The sequence below is a fragment of the Gambusia affinis genome, linkage group LG04 (genome assembly GCF_019740435.1).
Source record: "Gambusia affinis linkage group LG04, SWU_Gaff_1.0, whole genome shotgun sequence".
NCBI lineage: Eukaryota > Metazoa > Chordata > Actinopteri > Cyprinodontiformes > Poeciliidae > Gambusia > Gambusia affinis.
The window spans coordinates 28,102,060-28,122,950 of NC_057871.1; the positions used below are offsets into that span (position 1 = coordinate 28,102,060).

Below are 20,891 nucleotides of genomic sequence, written 5' to 3' on the forward strand. Positions count from 1 at the left end.
CAGGAAGTCATCACAACATGGCTCCTTTATTAACCCTTTAGCAGCGTTTTTACCAGTGTTGCACTGAGAAATAGCTCCTGTGACAAGCTCTGCAGATGCTCAGTTCCACCAGGTGCTAATTTCTGCCGGCTAGTCTGAAGGAGCTGAGTGAGGCAGAGGGCTGCTCTGTGAGGCAGAAACATGGAAACTGTGACTCAGAGGAGGAGCCAGGTCCACCTAGGCATTTTGCACAGCTGAATGGTTGGAGATTAAAGGATTTGTCAAACATGTATGAAAGAATCAAGGCAACACTCTAATTATGTTGTTGAGGGAATCACATCATAGCATGATGTTGATTTCACATAATCCTGCCCATCTTCTGAAAACGGGAACACAGTGGTGGTTTTTGATATGTTCTACGTGGGCAGTTCCCCAGAGAGGCGGGGAACTCAAGAACTAGAAAAAAAAAAAAACCTTATAAGTCACTTGTCCCTGAACAAGTTTTCTACTACTTGTATAGTGAAGTATGTTTCCTTTAGTTGCTGTTGAGTACTGGAAATCTACATCACTTTCTTTCTGCTTCAAAATACAAACAAATAATTGTTTGCATTTTAATTGGCTGGACAGCAGGAGAAGGAGGGGCTTGCCCAGATCCCCGATGTTACAAGAAAATGTGTGTATATTTATTTTTCAACCTTACGAAGTTAGGCATGGTAATTAATCATGAATAACCACAGCACTAGAGCGTGATTAATCTGATTCATTGTTTTATTCGATTGCCAGCACTGTTACATAAACAAATGATGTAGTTTATGGTTTGAATTTGAACCCACTGCTGATGAAATGAGGCCCCAGTTCTATAGAAACAGTGAAATGGTTTATGGTTGAAGCTGCTCAACTTCATGCTTTTATACGCGGCCATATCTTCTTACAATGCTAACAGGGAGGAGATGAGTATTCTGCAAAGAAGCAACAGAAAACTTATTGGGGCGCGACTAATGGACCTAGTCTGTAACCATAGCATCCATTTCAAGCCACCAGTGATTACACTATTAGACAATTTCATCACTGTTTTACTTACATTGTATTAGTATGAGCCAGCATTCATCAATGTCAGGACACTATTCAACTATTTCTTTCACAAGACAAAAACGTTTTCCACAATCTGGAAAGATAGAAAATAAAAGGACTAATGTGATTCAATCCACTTTTTTCCCCTTTCAGGATGACGGACTACTTGTTTTGATCGCATTAGATCAGCCGGGCTGAGATAAAAATATTCCCCTCTGCTGACAAGTACCGGGATTTCCCAAAATGCGTAACCCTCGTGCGGCTGAAATACAACCTCCAATTCCACTTTCAATTTCAGCTTCTTAACGCGAAACTCTGTGGGGAAAACCACAGAGTTGTTTGCGCCTCCCCCTTTATCTTGTGAGTCCGAAGCATTTTAATTTCACTTCAACGCCTCAGTCGGGCATTTTCTGCGACCAGAGAGTTTGACTTCAGTTGAAACGCGAGGGACAAGATGTTTTCCTGCCTCTTTCTGCTCATTTCTTTCCTGAATATTCTGCGGTGCTTCCACGTGTCCGCGTGCGGTGAGTTTCCCGTCCTGAACTCCGGGATTTCATCTTCCGTCGGTACAGAGAGGAAAGATTCAGGATTCATTTCTTCAGGCAGGCCAGTCATCTGACGAGATGTTTTCTCCAGTGGGGAGGCTCGTTTTAAACTTCACATTTAGTTAATACCAGTCTGCAAACGGAGTCCGTAGATGTAATCATTTATCTAACTGGGTCGGGATACCGTTATTCCTGCTGTTAGATTTTAATGTCTTGCGTGTTTTTGTCGCGTTATTATTGTTAGTGTGTTCCGTAGGTCTGAATTTAAAGAGTTATCTCTAAAATTGTATTGACCACCTAAGATAATATAACTGAAAATTGCTATGTGTAAAATAACAGGGAAAAAAAGGTCAAACCACTGAAAAAATGATTATTGTCATCAGCTTTAATGAAACCTTCACCTCGGGGTACAATTTATATCATTCAAGTTTTAGATCACAGTTAGAATCAGAATCAGTTTCTCTGGTCAAGTTTGTGGGCCCAAATGAGGAATTTGACTTTGGTCATATGCTTACAGACATGTAATTAGATATTAAGCCGAAGTGGTAGACCAGTGGATATATTTATAAAAGTTTGTATGCACATTTGAATGTATTCCTACAATAATAGTTTTTTTTTTCTCTTTTTTTTTTTTTTTTTGCCAAAACTGATTTTGGAACAACAACTACAACAACAAAATCCCATCTACTGTCAAAAGATGATAAAGGCAAAAAAGAAAAAAAAAAGACTTCCCTAAAGTAATTTTTTTAGGAAAGTGTGGAAACACTAATATTTAGTTAGCTTTAAGGCACACATTCACAATAGCTTTGTTTTGATATTTTGATATTCTTCTGTAATGTCTCAAGATCTACATCCAGTGTTGCATTAAGTTTTCATAAAGATCTTGTTGAGACGATAGAAAAAGTCTGACTACTATAAAAAGCCTCCACCAGATATTCTCAGTAGGGGTAAGGTTCAGACGTTTCCGTTGTGAAAATGATGTCTCCGGGCGCCACTCTCTAACAAATTGAACCTGATGAATCCTGGGATTGTCTTGTTAATGCCATGTCATCAGGGAAAACAAATTTCATTGATGGAGTAACTTGGTTATCCAATATATCTGGGAAGTCACGTGACATAGTTTGGGCTCATAATGTTGCTTAACCTGGACTTGATCAACTAGATCATAGCACTAATCCCACATGCTTGTACAGTAGGCACTAGGGAGGATGACTACATCACTTTGTCTGGCTCTCTTCTTACCCTGAGGTGCCATAACGCTGGAGAGTATTTAGTATTTCGTTGCTTATCTCAGCTCAAAGATTGCATCAGTCCAACCTTTTTATTTTTTTTAGGCTTTGTTTAGGCTCTAGTGGCCTTTAATTGTGAGTGGTCAGATGGGAAAGTGGGTAATCAGAAAGTGGGTAATATGTGGCAAAGGTCATCAGACCGGGATCTGAACCTGCGACGGTCGTGTTGAGGACTAAGGCCTCCTTATGTTGGTTGTGCTTAACCTTTAGAGTTCCCTTCACATTGTGCCTGTGGAAATACTTTTACTTTTACTTTGAAACACAACCTTGACTTCTGTTGTTTTCCTTAGATTTGATTTCACCAAATGTTTAAGAGATTGTTGATCATTATTAATAATTTTTTTCCCAAAGGTGACGGTTCTTCACTTTCCTTCCAGTTTCTAGTGACGTGTTGGACTGTTCTTAACTCGGTTTTAGTAGTTCTGTGTCTCCTTTACTGTCTCTCTGTTTAATGCTTGCCAATAATCTGATGACTCTCAAACTAACATATTTGTCATGATCAGCAGACTCTTGGGAAACATGACCTCTGAATAACTTCCTATGATTAACAGACTAAGTATTGGAGTTGCATAACCAGACATCCTTAGAGAAAAGCAGAAATATTAAAATGTGCTTAACTTTTCATGCATCAGATTAGAGGCAGAACTAAGGATTTTATGTGATCTAACCGTTGTGTTTTGTACTGTGGTAGGAAGCCGGAGTACCCAACATGTAACTTGACATTTCTAGGTACAAAACTGCCAATTTACAGAATTTTGAAATGAGGAAGGGGTGAAATGACCTGTACCTACAACTGAGTCTTTGCCATCTTACTTTACGTAATTATGTTTTTTCAAAAAAGCTTGCATGTCCTTATGTTTTACAATATATTTAGATATTTAAAGTGAATTTGAGCTATAATGCTCAAAAACAGTCGTCCTTTTTTCCACAGAGAGAGTCATTTTATCTTTGATTTTGATCTGTAGATACTAGATAATTGGGCTGCATAATATTAGGATTGTGATATTATTGCTTCCAACATTCATGAGGAGCCTGTAGTAACTTGAAGACTATCGTCTTTGTCTGATATGAACATCTGCTGCAGCGAGATCCTATCTTCATTTCATTGCTAAATAAGATTCAATCTTTTTATTTTCTGAAGTGAAAAAATTATCTTGGGCTAGACAGAGTAATGAAACGGTTCAGTTCATAGGTACCAAATAGAAGAGTAGCAACTCAAGAAAAGGTGACTTGCTGCCATGAGCAACACCAACATCAGACAACCTGAAAACATTAACAACCTGGAAGCAAAGCATAGACTTCATTTTAGTCTGCTTAGAGAAAAATTATGACAAAATAAGTGGTGAACGAGAGCATACTTCACATATCCTTGCGTCAATGAGGTAATTTAGTCAAAATCTAAATGATGTTAGGCAGAAGGAAGGAGCTTCCAGAATCTAAGTTCATATTTATGCATAGAAAACAATTTCAGGTGAGACGTTTCATCCAGCATTTCCAAGACCAGATGGACAGTACTGATTGTGTCGGGGTTGAATAAAGTTAGATATAAAAATAATATAGCAGTTAGTAGCACTATCTAAACACTAAAATGGGGATTAACAAATCTCTAAGTTCCTAAGAACTTTATCCTATGTAAATTATATATTTACAGAAGCTAATTGTATTGTGCTTTGACTTCTGAAAGAACTCAAATGTAATAATATTATTATCCATGTTTCTAACAGATTACACCTGTCAAGATAAACCTGTGATAACTCCATCCAGACTGGTGGTGAAGTTCGGTGATCCAGCCTCTGCTACATGTGTAGCCTGTAAGGAGGCCTGTCTTCCCCCAGATGAAAATATTATTAATATGGAAGTTTCTCTTGGAACGTATAACATAAATGGAAACACAGTGAGCTGGACAGTGAACCAAATGACTGAGTGGGAATTAACTCCAAAATGCTTCTATACTACCGAAAATGATCAGTGTTGCACTGACCTGCCTATTACTGTCTACAGTAAGTTAATTCATGTTGCCAAAACATTGTAGGGAGATATTTTTATTCATTGTTGTTACCTTTGAAATTTTTTATGTCCAGCGTTTTCAACATGAATGTTGTTGAATGCTGTTATTAATCCGTACTGTTCTTTTTATTTTTTTTATTATTCTCTTCTCTCCAGAACCTCCAGAAAGTGTGTCCTTCAGCATAAAGCCCTCTGGACCTCTGATTGAGGGTTCAGAGGTCACCCTGCATTGTGATGTACTGAACGTCGCTCCGGCTAAAAACCTCATTGTGACCTTTTACAGAGGTCAGAGGTCTCTAGGTGAAGAGAAAAGCAGCAATACCGCAAAGAAACCAGTTAATGAGGAATTTTCTTTGAGCTACAACATCAGCAAAGAAGACAATCAAGTCCAGTTCTGGTGTGAAGCGAAGCTGGAACTGGGAGCTGAAGGACCACAGCCCCCTCTAGTGGTGAAATCAGACAATCTCACTGCTACAGTTTATTGTGAGTTCAGAGAGACACACATACTGTATAAATTAGATTACTGAAAAGTTCATTTAAAGTTAATGAAACATTAATTACATTGATTACAGAGAGACTGATGTTTTCAAACCTTTATTATTGTTAATGATGATAATTTTCACTTGCGTCTAATGAAAACACAACATTTCAGATTAGAAGACTATATCAGACCATCACGGAGTGATTTTTTAAAATAGATGTCAGCTTAAAAACAGATTTTAATACTTCCTTTTGTTATTCTGAAAAGCTACTTTTCAGAATAAGCCTAGTCAAAACCTGTATTTGTTAAATATGACTGCACATACTCCTTTGTCTTCTCACTAATTTCAGAGAAATGACCATAAGAAACTGTTTTTCAGTACTTTACTATTGTTTAAATACAGAAACTCCCCAATAATGTTATATTGCGGAAACTTTAAAATCTTTTCAAACCCATTTTCACTGTTGTTGTTATTTGGGTGTAATTTAATAAAATAAAAAAAATTATGTGAGTTATTTGCATAAAAATAGAATATAGATAAACTCCTTGTTGATACTGTCAACTTTATCGGCTGTAAGTGAGATCAGTGTCAGCTGCTCTGATGCTCTACGACGGTTGATTTGAGTTGTTTTTATTTTTGGAAATGGACATTTAATACTAAACTTCTCTTTTTGGTTATTCCTGCACAAAACGTAACTTTTGCCTACTAATGAGAAAAAGGTTAACCATTTATGACATTTTGTTTGTCTTAGTGGGCAAGAGGTTTGTTGTTGACGTTCCCATGCAGGTACATATATTTGAGAACATTTCTACTGTTCTGGTCTCTTCTTAATCAGCAACAGAGCAAATAAAAATGATTTGTCAAATAGTTAAAAATTAGCCTCATAAATATGTACTTAGTATTTTTAATGTTACTGATCAGTTTTTTAGTATCAATCACTGCATTTCCATTGAGCATATGATTGGAATTCTGAAAATAAAATTTGGTGACGATAAAACTCACGTTTTTTGTTAAAAGGTTTCGGCGCTACGCTGAGGTGGTTTTTCGGCTGTATCCTAATTGGCTTATTTTACAAAACTGCAATGAAAACACTTTTTTTCGCCTTACATGATTCATGATCAAAAATCAGACGCTGCAACTGGCAAAAAAGGCAAAGATGACGACAGGAAGTAAGAGGAGGATTGTGTTTTTAATGGCGTATTGTGCAAACTGACATTTGCAAGGGTTTTAATTGTGTTTCTCATTTAGTTTGAAACAGCACAATTATGAAATTGTGTTTTTTTCCCGCCCAACACTAGTATGATATGGTCAACACATTTGTAATGGAAACTCTTACATTGTGTTCAAAAATACATCACAGCTGCAGTTTACATGGAGCAAACATTCCATAAGTAAGATTTGGTGAAAGACGTCCCTTGAAACGTGGGACATCAAGTGGAAGCATTTGTCCGACAGTAAATCTTGGTGTTTTTCCACGTATCAGGATTTTTTTCTCATGTGTTCTGTTGTGTTTGAATTATTCCGTTTTGTTTCCCTCTTTGTTGTAAAAACACAGACGGACCTGAGCTGAAGGTTCCGGCTGATCCCGCTCCAGTCAGCATCGTTAGAGGAGAACCTCTCCATTTGACCTGCGTGGCTGAAGGAAACCCCAAACCTCGGTACAACTGGACGCTGCCGTCCAACAAAGCCCACAGCAGTGTGACCGATCTGAAAATCGACTCAGTGGACTTTCAGGACGGAGGGCAATATGTCTGCACCGTCAGCAGCAACGGGAAGTCTGTCAGTGTTAGATTTGACGTAACAGTTCAAGGTGAGCTTCCTCAGGATTAGTTTCTAAAGTTTTTAATATTTCAGAGAAATGAGCCGCAGTACTTCTTCCACTTTTATTATTTAGCTTGAACTCACTTTACCACAAGAACTTTTGACTTTTTGGGTATTTTGAATCATTTCTGTTCCCTTTTTTGTCTTCTTTTCTGCAGAAAACATCATTCCGTACATAATAGGCGCTGTAGTAATTGCTGCAGTTCTGATATTGATCGGCGCAGGAGTCATCTACACTTTTTATTACAAACAGAACAAGATGGGAAAGTACCAACTAAAGGACGTTTTCCGTTTGGGCGCAATGCATCCCACCACCGTTCCTCTTTGTTAGTGAAAATCAAATCCCTGGAAGGACAATGGCAGGTTGAAGATTCGCTGCAGTGCCTCCGATCGGAGTCTGGTTGGTGTTGCTGCAGGTTCTCCCTTTTCCCATCACAGACATGAAAGACGTTCCACTTTTTTAATGGAAGTATTTGCTTCCTCCTAGATGGTTTAAGTGCTGTCAGAAAGTTGCAGGAACTCTTTGTATGTGGAATCTGGAGGTTGTTACAGTTATTGTCTCTTAACTATTTGTACTTTGATGGACTCTTAATGATGAAGGTAAAGGGACACAGTCAATTCCAAAACTGTCAATCCAATGTGAAAGCTCACAGGAAATGGTTTATACTTTGAACTAAGTTCTCATGCCTGATGTGAAATTGTTCCAGTTTTCTTTTTTTTTTTACAAATACATAGCTTATGATGTCATGCACCACTTAGCATATTTATTTAATCTTTTATTGCCTACCATTTAGAGCTGTCCTATTACATCTGTTCCTTTATGCTCTGCTAAAATGTATTTTGATTCGACTGAACTCTTAAAAGGTTGCTCTCATTTGCACACTTTAGTGAGTTAGTCATCAGAAACCTACTTTTCTCATCAAGAATAAGTTTGTTGTTTTTGTTGTTGCTTTTACTGTGACCACTATAATGCACTACAGGGCTGTTGCTATGCTTTGATTAAATCAGCTGGCAAAATGCCACAGACCAAGTCTGTGGATTTATTTATGGCCATATTTAACTCGTACGATGGTGCAAGAGCAACGCTGGAAGTGACTAAATACATCCGGTGGGAATTTTGTCTCCCCGCCTCTGCTGAATTTCCACGTCCTCACTTCTTGTCTGCTTCTCCTTCAGAGGTCCTCATATCGGGAACAGTTTACCATCAGCAATAAAAATGGTAACATCTTAGTAGTTTCTAATTCCTTGGTGAAACATCGGCCAAAACAAAACCAAAATCTGAACACTGAGGTATCCCGACCCACTTTGTGGTGGAGAATTAGTTTTCTCTGCTATGCAATTTAATGTTTTTCTTACTTATAGTCAGAGGAACTCTGCATAGATATCTGTATGTGACAGGAATCATTGATTTTAATTTCGCTGTCTTTTAAAAACATCCAACCTTAATGAGAAAATTAGCCTGTGGCTAGCAAACCTATGTAACAAACAATGGTTGCTTCTTTTTTATGGAAGCTAAGGGTCAAATGTGTTTGCGCATATGTGTTTCTATTTTATGCTAAAATCACAGCGCCATATAGTGGCCTGGCGTGACAACTGCAGCTGACTAGGTATCCTCGTGGCGTGGAACTTTTCCCCATTCAATATCCAAAGATACCGGAAGTATCCAGGCAGCGGTATCGCATAAACAAACTATGTTTAGTTCAAATGGTTAGGATATGAGTTTCGGCTCAGTTTCTGTCATAGGATACAAAAATGATCAAATTCAGAGTTAAACCCTCATAAAAAGTTTTTTCTATGAATAGTGAAAATTTTGCATCCTGCTGGATATTTGGAACAATGTTCTGACGCTTTTGTGAGCATTCTGATTATTATTCAGTTTTTAAAAAATTTTTTATTTATATCTGAATTATTGTAAGTCATTTGAGATGGAGTGTGAAAAGGAGAGGATTCATTTAATGAAAACCAACTTCTGTGTGTAAATCTTGATGGTTGACCTTTAACCCTCTATTCACTTATGTGATTTTCTGGTTCTTTCAGAGGTTGCTGTGAATTTAAACATTTACATGGATTTTTTTTCTGCTTTTCTTGTGAGAATAATGAATATCAAAATAGTTTTGTATAGAGCGGATATGGTGACACAAGGTTTTAAGTTAAAGTGAAAGGAAAAATACTTCTGGAGCTTTTAACAGCTTCACACTGTTTCATGGTGGATGTGTCTGTGCACGAATCTTTATAGCTTTATTTAGACGTGTGTTGTCACAGTGTTCTCTGAACGTCAGTACCACTTGTAAAGTCACTGACTGTATTTATAACTGTTTGTGAAAATAACACGTAAGACATGCAAATGTCTGAGAAGACTGAATATTTTGTGCAGAAAATATAAGCTTTTCTACAACTTTTGAAACTGTAAATAGAGGGCCATTTTCTTAAAAAAAAAAAAAAACATGCTTCCTTTTATTTTTAGTTATTCTTGGTATTTTGTTTAAAATGGTTTGGTTTATCAGGAAGTAAATGACTAACTAATAGATGTGCTCATGGTTTACAAAGAAAAACATGAGCTACTTTCTGTATTAGCAGAAATCATTGCTACAAATACCAGCCAGACAACTTCAGAAATTTTTGGGAGGATTTAAGCAGAAGGTGGAGCAAGGGCATTCATTCCCAGAAACACTATTCTCCTCCCCATCTGCATTTTTATATCCTGCTAAGAAAAAATGCTGTGCTGGAATTAGGGTGAGTGGGATGTGTGTGCGTGTGTGTGCGCGCGTGTGTGTGTGTGTGTACATGTGGCCTGCTGTTCTGAATGACCGTGCTTCTTAAGCCCTCATCTTGTTAGCCGCAGCTTAAAGGAGGCTTGAACAGAGACTAATTCACATATCGGGCTTTGAGTCAACACAACATTATCTCGGGTCACTTTAAACGAATCTATCATGCTTCTGGCCAAACAACGCTTTGTTGCCGTGGCACACTCAACACTTAAGAATCAAAGTGGAGTTGAGTCCCATTCTGCTAAATGGTGTGTGTCGCTATCAGTGGACGGCTGGCTCTCCTGTGGGTGGGTGTCACGTTGTGGGGGGGCCATTATCATTGACATCAGTCCTCGACTTCTTTGAAGTCGGGAAGATTTGGGAAAATGGTTTAATGCCCGTAAAGATTGGTGTAAAAGATAATTTAGGCAAACTTGGGAGTTCTCTTTCCATTATTTGTTTATTTCAAAGCTACACTTCCTGTTTGTGTCACTTGTAGGCAGAGTTGGGCAGTTACAGAAATACTTCATAATTATGAATGTAGCATCTTAAATATTTTGTAGGAGTGGAATAGAAACCTAAATGGTTATTTTTTTTAGAGATATCATGATTTTTAATGTTTTCTTTTCAAGGTAGAGGGGAAGAAAATTGATGTCAGTTGTAGTAGTTCACCCATTGTGTGTAAGCTGATAAAACAGAAAGAAAAATGACAAAAAGTCCTTCTGTCCATAAGAGAGTGTTCCTTTTAAACTTCTTGGAACATTTTTAGTCTACAAAGTATACATAGTTTCTTTTAAGAAGGACATTTTAGTTCCATTAATCTTTTTGTTTTTCGTAATGTAGAATCAGGGCTCTTTTTCTGCTTTTCTGTATTTATGTTTGTCTTTAACTTGCTCTTTGTTAGCACATTAGTTCCACGTTACATCAAACAAACTTTTGGCCACATAAAACAGATGGTTTTGTTTTCAAGTAGCAGATTTCTTCACATCTCTAATTAGTCAAATCACAGACTGTTACTCGCCGGATCATCTAGTTACTCCACGCCACTGCTCCTCGTGCATTCTCCCTGGATTCCTCATGGTCTCTTCATTTTAGGTTTAATTTGGTTCCTTGTACTATTTTTTTGGAAGATTGATATTTTTACTTAAACCTACAACAGAACTTTTACGTCTCCTGCTTGCTGCATTTGGGGCCACACTTCTATCACACACATCATGACAAACGGACGTAATGCGTTGGACATTAATGTCACTGTGTCCATCATGGTCAGTTTGGAATGAATATATGTAATGTAAACATTTACATATAAAGAAAAATAGTTTTTTTAAGAACCACAATAAAGCCTAATTTGTTACAAAATAAAATGGCAACAATAACTTATTTTCTGAAATCTTCAAGTTTAGAACAGAAATATAAGAATGTTTGTACATTTAAAATATTTGCTGGAGATGTTGCAAATTGTAGATCTATAGTCAGAGTAATAACATCAATAAATACCTGTCAAAATATTGCCACTGATGCATGGCGTCCACTTTAGTGGGCAGGTGATCAGCTGTAATTTCTGCAAATATAAAGTGGTTATTTGGAAACTACATCAGTCGTATTAGTCTTTAAGAGTTGCTTTATGTCACCATATATTTTTACTTACAGTAGAAGGAGGGACTGGATCTTCTTGAGTTGGTCGGCATGCTTTTTCATTTGTCTGCCATATTGGATTCAACAATTTTTTCTTGGGGGGCTGCACAGTGGTGTAGTTGGTATAGCTGTTGCCTTGCATCAAGAAGGTCCTGGGTTTGATTCCCGGCCCGGGGTCTTTCTGCACGGAGTTTGCATGTTCTCCCTGTGCATGGTGGGTTCTCTCCGGGTTCTCCAGCTTCCTCCCACAGTCCAAAAACATGACTGTCAGGCATACAGAGCTAAACCCTTAGCACACCTTGGCCAGTCTGATCACGTGTCCCTGCTACTGATCCCTGCTTACACCCCCCTGCGGAAACGTGTCCCCATCACAACCCGGACTGTCACCATCTGGCCTGCGGATGCCTCCCACCAACTACAGGACTGCTTCCTCCTGACTGGGAGGTTTTTTCACATCAGGACCTGGAGAACCACACCTCAGCAGTCTTGGACTACATCAAGTTCTGCACAGACAATGTCACCAGGAACAGACTCATAAGGATCTATCCGAATAGGAAACCCTGGATGACTAAGGAGGTCCGGGCCTCTTGAAAGCCGGGAACGCTGCTTTCAGGTCAAGGGACAAAGCACTCTACAGTTCTGCCAGAGCCAACCTGAGAAGAGGCATCTGCCAAGCCAAGGCATCATACAGAGGGAGAATAGAGAAGCAGCTCAGGAGCAACAACACCAGGCAGGTGTGGCAGGGTGTCCAGCACATTACCAGCTACTGACCCAGCAACCAGCCATGTACGGAGGGAACCACTTCCCTGGCAGAGGAGATGAATATCTTCTTTGCCCGCTTTGAGGCGACACCTACCACAGCTCCATCACAGCTGCCTGTCCACAGCAGCTCTGCTCTCACTCAATCTTTTATGACAACTAAACACAAGTCACCTGTTCTTTCTCATCCACTTCACGTAGTATACATCAGTATGAAGCCACTGAAGCAGCTGTTTCACTTCCCATGACTAGTCCTGAAAAAATTAAGCAAAGGCAGATGTGAATTCTTGTAGATTAGAAACTGTTTTTTGATTTAAAAAAATTAAATAATAACATCAACATGAAAACAAGGAGTCTCTCTACCTTCACGAAATTAATTTTATTTAATCAAGTTTATAATTATGTTTTCCGTTGTGCAAAACTCACTGCAAGCTTGTGCAAAAACAGAAAATTAAGCAATTATTTTTAGTCTAGTTTCTAGTGCAAACCTCTCAGTTCACTTGAGAAAAGGCTAAACAAACTTATAATTTACTTTGCAGCAAAATATAGAAGCTACTTGGTTTAAGTCAACTCCTTAATGTTAATGAAAACATTCTTGTTTCATTTTTTGAATTTTCAAATTTGGTAATTTAGAAATGTTAAACCTTACTTAACTCCTCCAATTAAGAGGAGTTAATGTTTTAGTGAAATAATCAATGAATGGAACAAGAAACGTTTTCAAGTTTCTTTAGAACATTGACTTCTTAAAGTTCCTCTGTATGCAGAAAACAGCACAAATCACTGTCTGTCCTGTGATTGGACAAATTAATATCAGTCTTGTGATTGGTGGCTTCCTGTTCAGCAGGAAGTTGTGAACAGAGTTTAAAAGCTGCTGCATGACTGCAGACATTCACAGGAATCTGGACCAGCAATGACTCTGTTGAAGGTTCTGCTGCTGCTGCTGGGGCTGGGTGAGTCTGACAAACAAACTGGAAACACTGGAGACACTTCCTACTGGTTCCAGGGAGGCTGCTGGTCTCTGTGACTCTAAAACTTCCCTCTGATTCTTTGTCAGATATAAACTTCATTGCATATAAATTGTGATGTTTTGTAATCTTTATCTGTTCATCCTTTTTCTGTTCCTTCAGCCATATTTGCTCCTGATTTCTGAGTAAATTCCTCCTTTTTCTTCTTCAGGTGTTTCAATGAACTCACATGTTTCTCTGCACAAGAGAATCATTGGAGGTCAAAACTGTGATGACAAGGAGAATCTTTATCATGTTCGGCTGGAAATCAACAATGGTACTCATGGGAGCCACTGTGGAGGATCTCTGATCCACCCTGAGTGGATCCTGTCTTCAGCTCACTGCTGGAACTCTGAGCCAGGATGGTAAGAAACAGTCATTCAGACAGTTTTATCTGCAGATGATCAGGTTTTCTATGTGTTCATCATAATCTAACCTGTTCTGCAGGACTACCACAGCAATATTAGGAGTTCATCCACGAACTGCTACACAGGAGAAACAGATAATCCAACAAAATCCTGTGATTTATGTTGACCAAAGCCATCAGCTGCATGACATCATGTTGGTGAAGCTTCAGAGACCAGTAAGGAATATCCTTCCTGCTCGGCTACCAAGATGCAATAATCGTATTACGATGTAAGTCTTTCTCTGGTCAAAAACATGACTTCAGGTTTTCTGTCTCCAGTTCTCTGGTCCTGCTGCCTCTGCTTCAGCACACCTGAGTCAGGTAATCAGGCCACCAGCAGAACCAGAACCTGTTTAGCTCAGGTGTGTTGGACCAGAGACACATAAAGGACTCAGGACACCATCACTGAGGACTGGAGGTGGACACTCCTGTCTCTGTGGATGAAGTCCTTCATGGATTTATTTTCCATTCTTTCATTGTTCCTCCTAATGATTCATTTTCTACATTGTCATCATTTTTGACATTTATCCTAATTGTGTTTCAGTGGTGCTGTAGTTCACCTGGCAGGAGAAGGATCAACGACAACCGGACCCAATAATCGGCGATGTGAGAGAAATTTTGAAGTTATGAGAATAAAATCTTTGTTTCTGTCTGTACTGAGAAGGTTAAGTGAAGAACACTTTTATGATTCTCATGTTTCTCTGCAGTTCCCTTTGCTAGTATTCCACCACATCTTCAGTGTGTCGACATGAGAGTTAGTGGTTTTGCCTTTTTGCCGACACATGGGAATATATTCTTTGCTGAAGCACAGAACACGGATATTTGTCATGTAAGTTTGTTTCTTTATTTCTCCACAGAGAAAAGAAAACGTTTCTGTTTTTCAACATAAATATATTGTTATAAATTTTCCTACAGGGTGACTCTGGTGGAGGAGTGGTGTTCAACCAGAAAATTTATGGTGTGATTGCTGGCAGTTCAATAGACTATGCATGTCAGCAACCAACTATTAGCATGAATGTGTGTGAATACATGGAGTGGATAAGCAAAACAGTTGGGTTTAAATAAAACATAAACTATCATGAAATAAAATTTTCATCAAATTTCCTCTCAGATACAATTTTATATTTTGTATCTTTACCAATTTGTACTGCAAGTTTATAGAATTATGATAAATTAATAGTTTTGTCTTTTCTCACCTGACCTTGACCTCCCTAATGGAGCTTTCTCTGCCTCAGAAATGAAATAATAAATCAATAAACGAATGAAAAAGAAACACTTCCTGGCTCTTCGTCTTTACATTCATGGTTCAGTTTGTTCACTTGATATTTTTCCTGTACTGAATCTACAAACGTGAAATCATGAGAAGGAACTCCAGAAGTAACTTTATGCAGTTTTTGTCTTTATTTTACATCAGAAATGAACACGCAGCATCTAAACTGTGCAGATCTGGAGTGAATATACGAGTGATCCAAAGAGCTACAGAAAAATAATGAAACAGAAGTCACTTAATACAACAATTAATAATAAAACTCCAATAACTTACAAATAAATAATAAAAAACTCACATTTTAATAAAGGAAATAAAAAGTTCAATAATTAAAAACATTTTAAAAGTCCAAATCTGGAATGAAAGAAGTTCTATTGGGTTTATTTCTGGTTATCAGTGAAGAAAATAACGGATTTCCAATAAAATGTTGAACATATTTTTAGTCTTAAAAGTTGCTAAACTGTCATTAAAGAAACAAAATCTAAAATCTGCATCAAACAGTTCATGTACAAAACAGTAACATTTGCATGGATGTGGTGGACGTATTCTGATAAATTCTTACTTTTGAACACATTAATAACTTAAACTTTAGAAACATTAAATGGACAAACACTGAAACCTTTTCTGTCTGGAGACGTTCAGAGGATCTTCTTCAAGTTTAGCCATGAACTACATAATTAGTAAGTAATCTTAATATTTAGTTTAGTTGGTAACTAAATATTTTATTGGCAAGCATGAATGCTTAACTAGTTATTAAAATCTGTCATTATTTTGGATTTATCTGGAAAAATTTGTCTGTCTGATCAGTTTCTCTCAGCACTCCTTGATGTCGTTGTTGTGTCAGGAATGTCGTGGAAAAAAAAATTTCCAAACACTGTTCAGGTGAAATCACTAAATCAGGTTTATTCATATATTGTGCACAATACAGAGAGCTTGTAGGACAACCAGTAATGAAGCAGGTCTGGATAAAAAGCTCTGTCAGGCAGAGACAACACATGAGTTTTATACCAAGGATAAAGAATTAACAACAAGGGGTGAAACAGCCTGGTTCTGATGCAGCTGTGGAAAACAACTTCCAACCTTCTACATGTAACCCAAATAGTTCTTTTGATGAGAGTTCATAAGCATTTCATATGACATGACTAGCAGATGTGACCTTATTGTAATTTTACCATCACAGGGCTTTTCATTTTGGTGACACGTTCTCTGACATGAAGAGCTGCTTTAGATGAACGAGCCGTCTGTTCTGAATTAGTTCTAAATCACTTTTGCAGGTTCAAAAGATGTCTCATGACATCTTTGAGCTAGTTCTGGTTAGGAATAAATAATTGCTGTGTTTTCCTCTATTTCTTTTAAGTGCTTGCATGTACATCTATACACAGCTAAGGTTGAAAGAAAGGACACACTAGGAATCACCCTCTTCAGGGCATATCTTAGATACAGGCCTTCAAAAGAAACTTGTTAGGTGCCATTTTGCTGTGTTCTTATGACAATGGACCAGCGCTGCATTTCAGTCTTAATAAATGGAATTCATGTTTTCAACTCGATGACTCTTCTTGAACCTCACAAACCTAGCTTGAGAAAGTATAATCTCCAACAATTGGAGGCATTGCTGGGATGTTTGGAGGTTAGTGATTTGAAAAATGGAGCAGATCACAGCAGACACCAAACTCTGAGTTGACCCATCCATCCATCCATCCATTTTCTTTACACCTTCTTCCCAAATGGGGTCGGGAGGGCTGCTGGTGCCTATCTCCAGCGCGTCCCGGGCGAGAGGCGGGGTACACCCTGGACAGGTCGCCAGTCTGTCGCAGCTGAGTTGACCCAAAGAAACAAAAGATAAATAGCCATTTTAATTGGGTAATTGAAAGTAAACAAATCGAGAGCTGGTGTCTGAGGCGTTATATTCCCAAATTGAAGAGTGCGGTGTAGTTTTATGGTGTAATAATGGATTTAATAAGAGGACAAAAGGTACATCTTTGGAACTTGCAGTCTTAAACCTGATGTTGTGCAGAGTTGGGTGCTCAGAATGTAGGTGTTAGGCTTTAGTTTTGTGTTCAGTGTGAGTGCTCTGTCTATAGAGGATCTTTGTGGGATTATTCCAGAAATATGACACCTGCAGCTAATTCCAGACTGTAATTGAACTGTCAGATCCCTTAACTCCAAATTCCTCCACCTGTATCAGACTGCCAGGATTCCAGCCTTGTAGGAGTTCGTAGCTGAGGATTTACCTGGGACTGAAGACATTTTCAACCCTTTTATTGTATGTAAAAAACAATTTTTTTTATCCTTTTGAGAATAAAATAGTTTCAAACTCAAAAGATCTCTGTTCTAACTTATTGCCCCCCCACTTTGTTTTCTTTGAACTAGTTGGTGCCACCAGGCCATATTAGCCTACACATAAGCCATATTACACATACACACATAAGGATATAGGAAATGACACATTGGGGAACTCCCTATTTAGGGGGTAGTTTAGATAAAATCCTAGAAAAGTAATCATAAACTGTTTGACACTATTTTGTTATGTTGTCCTATAAAGAAACATGGTTACGGACCAGTGCTGCATTTTGGTCTTAATAGAGTTGATTATTAAACTCGCTGACTCTTCTAGAACCTCATACATTATGAACAAAGCTGGAGAGGGGATCATCTTGAACAATATAATTTAACTCTTCATCCACTGTTAGAAGACATAATTTTATTGTATTAAAATAAACATGGAATAGATTTGCTGTTCAAGAAACTTTTGAAAATCTTTCTAAAAATATGAATGAAGATACAATTGTGAAAAGGTGTATTGTCTCAAAATCTCAGTAACAAAATGCACAGAAATTTATATTTATTTTTGAATTTCTGTTTCAGAAATTTATTACAGGGAAAACTTCGTACATAATTATGAATATAACATCTTAAATATTTTGTGGGAGTAGAATAGAAACCTATATGGTTCTTATTTTCTTTAGATATTATGGTTTTTAAACAGTTGTTTTAGTTCACCCATTTTCCCCTCTGCACCACCCAGGTCCATTTATCATTTCCAGGACCCAACTAAAACCCCAGTGTCAATTCAATCCAGGTGTTTCCCTGGATTGAATCTTTGGGTGATTAACAGGCTCCTGCAGTACTTGGTGGCTGCAGAAGATGTCATGCAATCATTTGAATCAGCTGTTCTGCTATAGAGGCACATCTAAAACATGCAGGCAGGGGGGCCCCGAGGACTGGAATTGGGAACCACTGTCCTAGAACATCCTGTGGCAGAATTCTCTCCATGTCTGGCTTCCCTCCCCTTTTCTGTAGAAAAGCAATCTCAGTCTCTGGTTATTTCCTTGCAGGTTGGGAAATAAAATAGACCCAACACTTGTCTGTCTGTCTGTCTGTCTCTTTGTAAGTAAGTAGGTAAGTAAGTACTGTATTTTCCGCACTATAAGGTGCACCTAAAAACCTTCAATTTTTGCAAAAGCCGCCATATAATCCGGTGCGCCTTATATATGGACCAATATTGAACCACAATAGGTCTCGCAACTACGGTAAGCAGCCGCCGACTTCATTTTACCCCGTAGAAGAACTCCAGCCGCTAGATATTGGTGTTACAGGGCATTCAAAGCTAGACTGTGAACTGTGTGGGAACAGTGGATGACAGAAGGCGAACACACGTTCACCAAGACGGGGAGACAGCGCCGGATGACATACATCACTATCTGCCTGGGCTGATATATCATTCTCAACTGTGGTCCAAACTTTCAGGAAGGTAGGAATTGTCACTGAACTGCTGGACAATAGCAGCAACACTGACACGATTAATGACGACTTTGACGAGACGGAGCATGTTGGATGCCGTATTCACCCAACTGTTTAATTCGGACACTGAAGAAGAAGAATTCGAGGGATTTGTGGATGAGGAATAAATTAATAAAGTGAGCTTCACATGTTTATTTTGTGTTTCTCCAGCTGAACAAGGTTGGTCAAATTGTGAATATGGACATTAACGTTTGAACAATGTTGAGTTATTGATATATTATTGCTTTGCACAATTTAGAGCGTTACTATATTGTGATTGCACTAACATTTGATTTACCGTAACAGAATCAAACTATTTTTATGTGTTCATTAACTCAAGGAAACGTTCCCCTCCACTATATGAAATAAATATTGCTCTACATGTTACCATGTCACTGACTTTACCTCAGGAAAAATAATCAAACAGCTGTTTATTCATTTTGGGAGTGAACAGAGTTGTCAGAAAGCTGGTTTGTAATATATAAATAAAGTTTGACTGACCTATCTGACTGTTTTGTTGACATTCCCTTTAGTGCAGCTCCATTTAATGGATGCATAACATAACCCCAGCCTCCACTGTAGCGTCTATTTATGCGCCTTATAATGCGGTGCACCTTATATATGAAAAAGTTTTAAAATAGGCCATTCACTGAAGGTGCGTCTTATAATGCGGTGTGCCTTATAGTACAGAAAATATGGTAAGTAAGTCAGTCGGTCAGTCTACAAATCTGCTCTGATAATACTGTCTCTTTATACAGCCATTTACTCATTGAGTTTGACAACGACATTGTTTCTGTGTTTTCTGAAATAACCCATAAAGAAGACACCAGGAAAATGTCTTTTACCATGTCAAAAACTGAAAAATACAATAAGTTCAAAGTGAATTCAATAGTTCTTCAACTGTTTCTCACCTAGCTCAACACATATGTAAAATCTTCGCTTGCATTAGCCAATGCGGCTTATTTATGATTTTTTTCTAACGGCCAGTAGGGGCGCTGGAGCAGAAAAGGTAAACGTGAGACACCTGGAATATATCTGTAAGGAAGACTAATGTAACATCGTGCTTTGTGAATGAATAAAATTAGCTTGAATAGACCTTCATCATGGAGAATGCAAGAAGAAATGCATATGATGCAACTTTCAAGTTAAAAGCAATCGAGCTGGCCGATAAAGAAGGAAACAGACACTGAGGAAGAAGACTTCCATGGTTTCAGTGCACAGGAGGAAGAGGATGACGACTCTATGTTATTTAAACCAGCCCTGTTAGTGTTGTTTTTCTATATTGCTGCTGTTCAGAAAGAAAAGCAACGGCATATTATCCATTCATCCATCCATCTTCTTCCGCTTATCCGGGCTCGGGTCGCCGCGGTAGCAGCTTCAGAAGGGAGGCCCAGACTTCCCTCTCCCCAGCCACTTCCACCAGCTCCTCCGGAGGAATCCCAAGGCGTTCCCAGGCCAGCCGAGAGACATAGTCCCTCCAGTGTGTCCTGGGTCTTCCCCGGGGCCTCCTCCCGGTGGGATGTGCCCGGAACACCTCACCAGGGAGGCGTCCAGGAGGCATCCTGACCCAGATGCCCGAGCCACCTCAACTGGCCCGTCTTGACGTGAAGGAGCAGCGGCTCTACTCTGAGTCCCTCCCGGATGACTGAGCTTCTCACCCTATCTCTAAGGAAGAGCCCAGCCATCCTACGGAGAATACCCATTTCGGCCGCTTGTATTCGCGATCTCGTTCTTTCGGTCATGACCCAAAGCTCATGACCATAGATGAGGGTGGGAACGTAGATCGACCAGTAAATCGAGAGCTTCGCTTTTTGGCTCAGCTCTCTCTTCACCACGACGGACCGGTACAGCGCCCTCTTGACGGCAGACGCTGCACCAATCCGCCTGTCGATCTCACGCTCCCTTCTTCCCCCATTCGTGAACAAGATCCCGAGATACTTGAACTCCTTCACTTGGGGCAGGACACCCCCCTGACCCAGAGAAGGCACTCTACCCTTTTTCGGCTCAAGACCATGGCCTCGGATTTGGAGGCACTGATCGCCATCCCAGCCGCTTCACACTCGGCTGCGAACCACTCCAGTGAGAGCTGCAGATCACGT

General features: G+C 38.9%; 2 protein-coding genes across 2 annotated transcripts; both read left to right on the plus strand.

The window, feature by feature from the left end:
- The first annotated feature begins 1,352 nt into the window (after nt 1–1,352).
- On the plus strand, nt 1,353–9,651 carry LOC122830372 (vascular cell adhesion protein 1-like). Its single transcript, XM_044115679.1, has 5 exons — nt 1,353–1,574; nt 4,609–4,884; nt 5,048–5,374; nt 6,929–7,183; nt 7,353–9,651. Exons 1-5 carry the CDS (start codon nt 1,505–1,507, stop codon nt 7,523–7,525), a joined length of 1,101 nt encoding a protein of 366 aa, XP_043971614.1. The 5' UTR covers nt 1,353–1,504; the 3' UTR covers nt 7,526–9,651.
- Nucleotides 9,652–13,193: 3,542 nt separating this feature from the next.
- Nucleotides 13,194–15,020, plus strand: LOC122830377 (anionic trypsin-2-like). Its single transcript, XM_044115684.1, has 6 exons — nt 13,194–13,285; nt 13,512–13,704; nt 13,787–13,975; nt 14,290–14,351; nt 14,453–14,574; nt 14,661–15,020. Exons 1-6 carry the CDS (start codon nt 13,246–13,248, stop codon nt 14,808–14,810), a joined length of 756 nt encoding a protein of 251 aa, XP_043971619.1. The 5' UTR covers nt 13,194–13,245; the 3' UTR covers nt 14,811–15,020.
- Nucleotides 15,021–20,891: the final 5,871 nt, after the last annotated feature.

Excerpts from the sequence above, each read along its gene's own strand:
- LOC122830377 (XM_044115684.1), top strand. The coding sequence starts at position 13,246 with ATGACTCTGTTGAAGGTTCTGCTGCTGCTGCTGGGGCTGG. Across the intron at positions 13,286-13,511 it reads GCTGCTGCTGCTGGGGCTGG|GTGTTTCAATGAACTCACAT; the intron begins GTGAGTCTGACA and ends TTTCTTCTTCAG. Across the intron at positions 13,976-14,289 it reads TGCAATAATCGTATTACGAT|TGGTGCTGTAGTTCACCTGG; the intron begins GTAAGTCTTTCT and ends ATTGTGTTTCAG.
- LOC122830372 (XM_044115679.1), top strand. The coding sequence starts at position 1,505 with ATGTTTTCCTGCCTCTTTCTGCTCATTTCTTTCCTGAATATTCTGCGG. Across the intron at positions 1,575-4,608 it reads CTTCCACGTGTCCGCGTGCG|ATTACACCTGTCAAGATAAA; the intron begins GTGAGTTTCCCG and ends TGTTTCTAACAG. Across the intron at positions 5,375-6,928 it reads TCTCACTGCTACAGTTTATT|ACGGACCTGAGCTGAAGGTT; the intron begins GTGAGTTCAGAG and ends GTAAAAACACAG.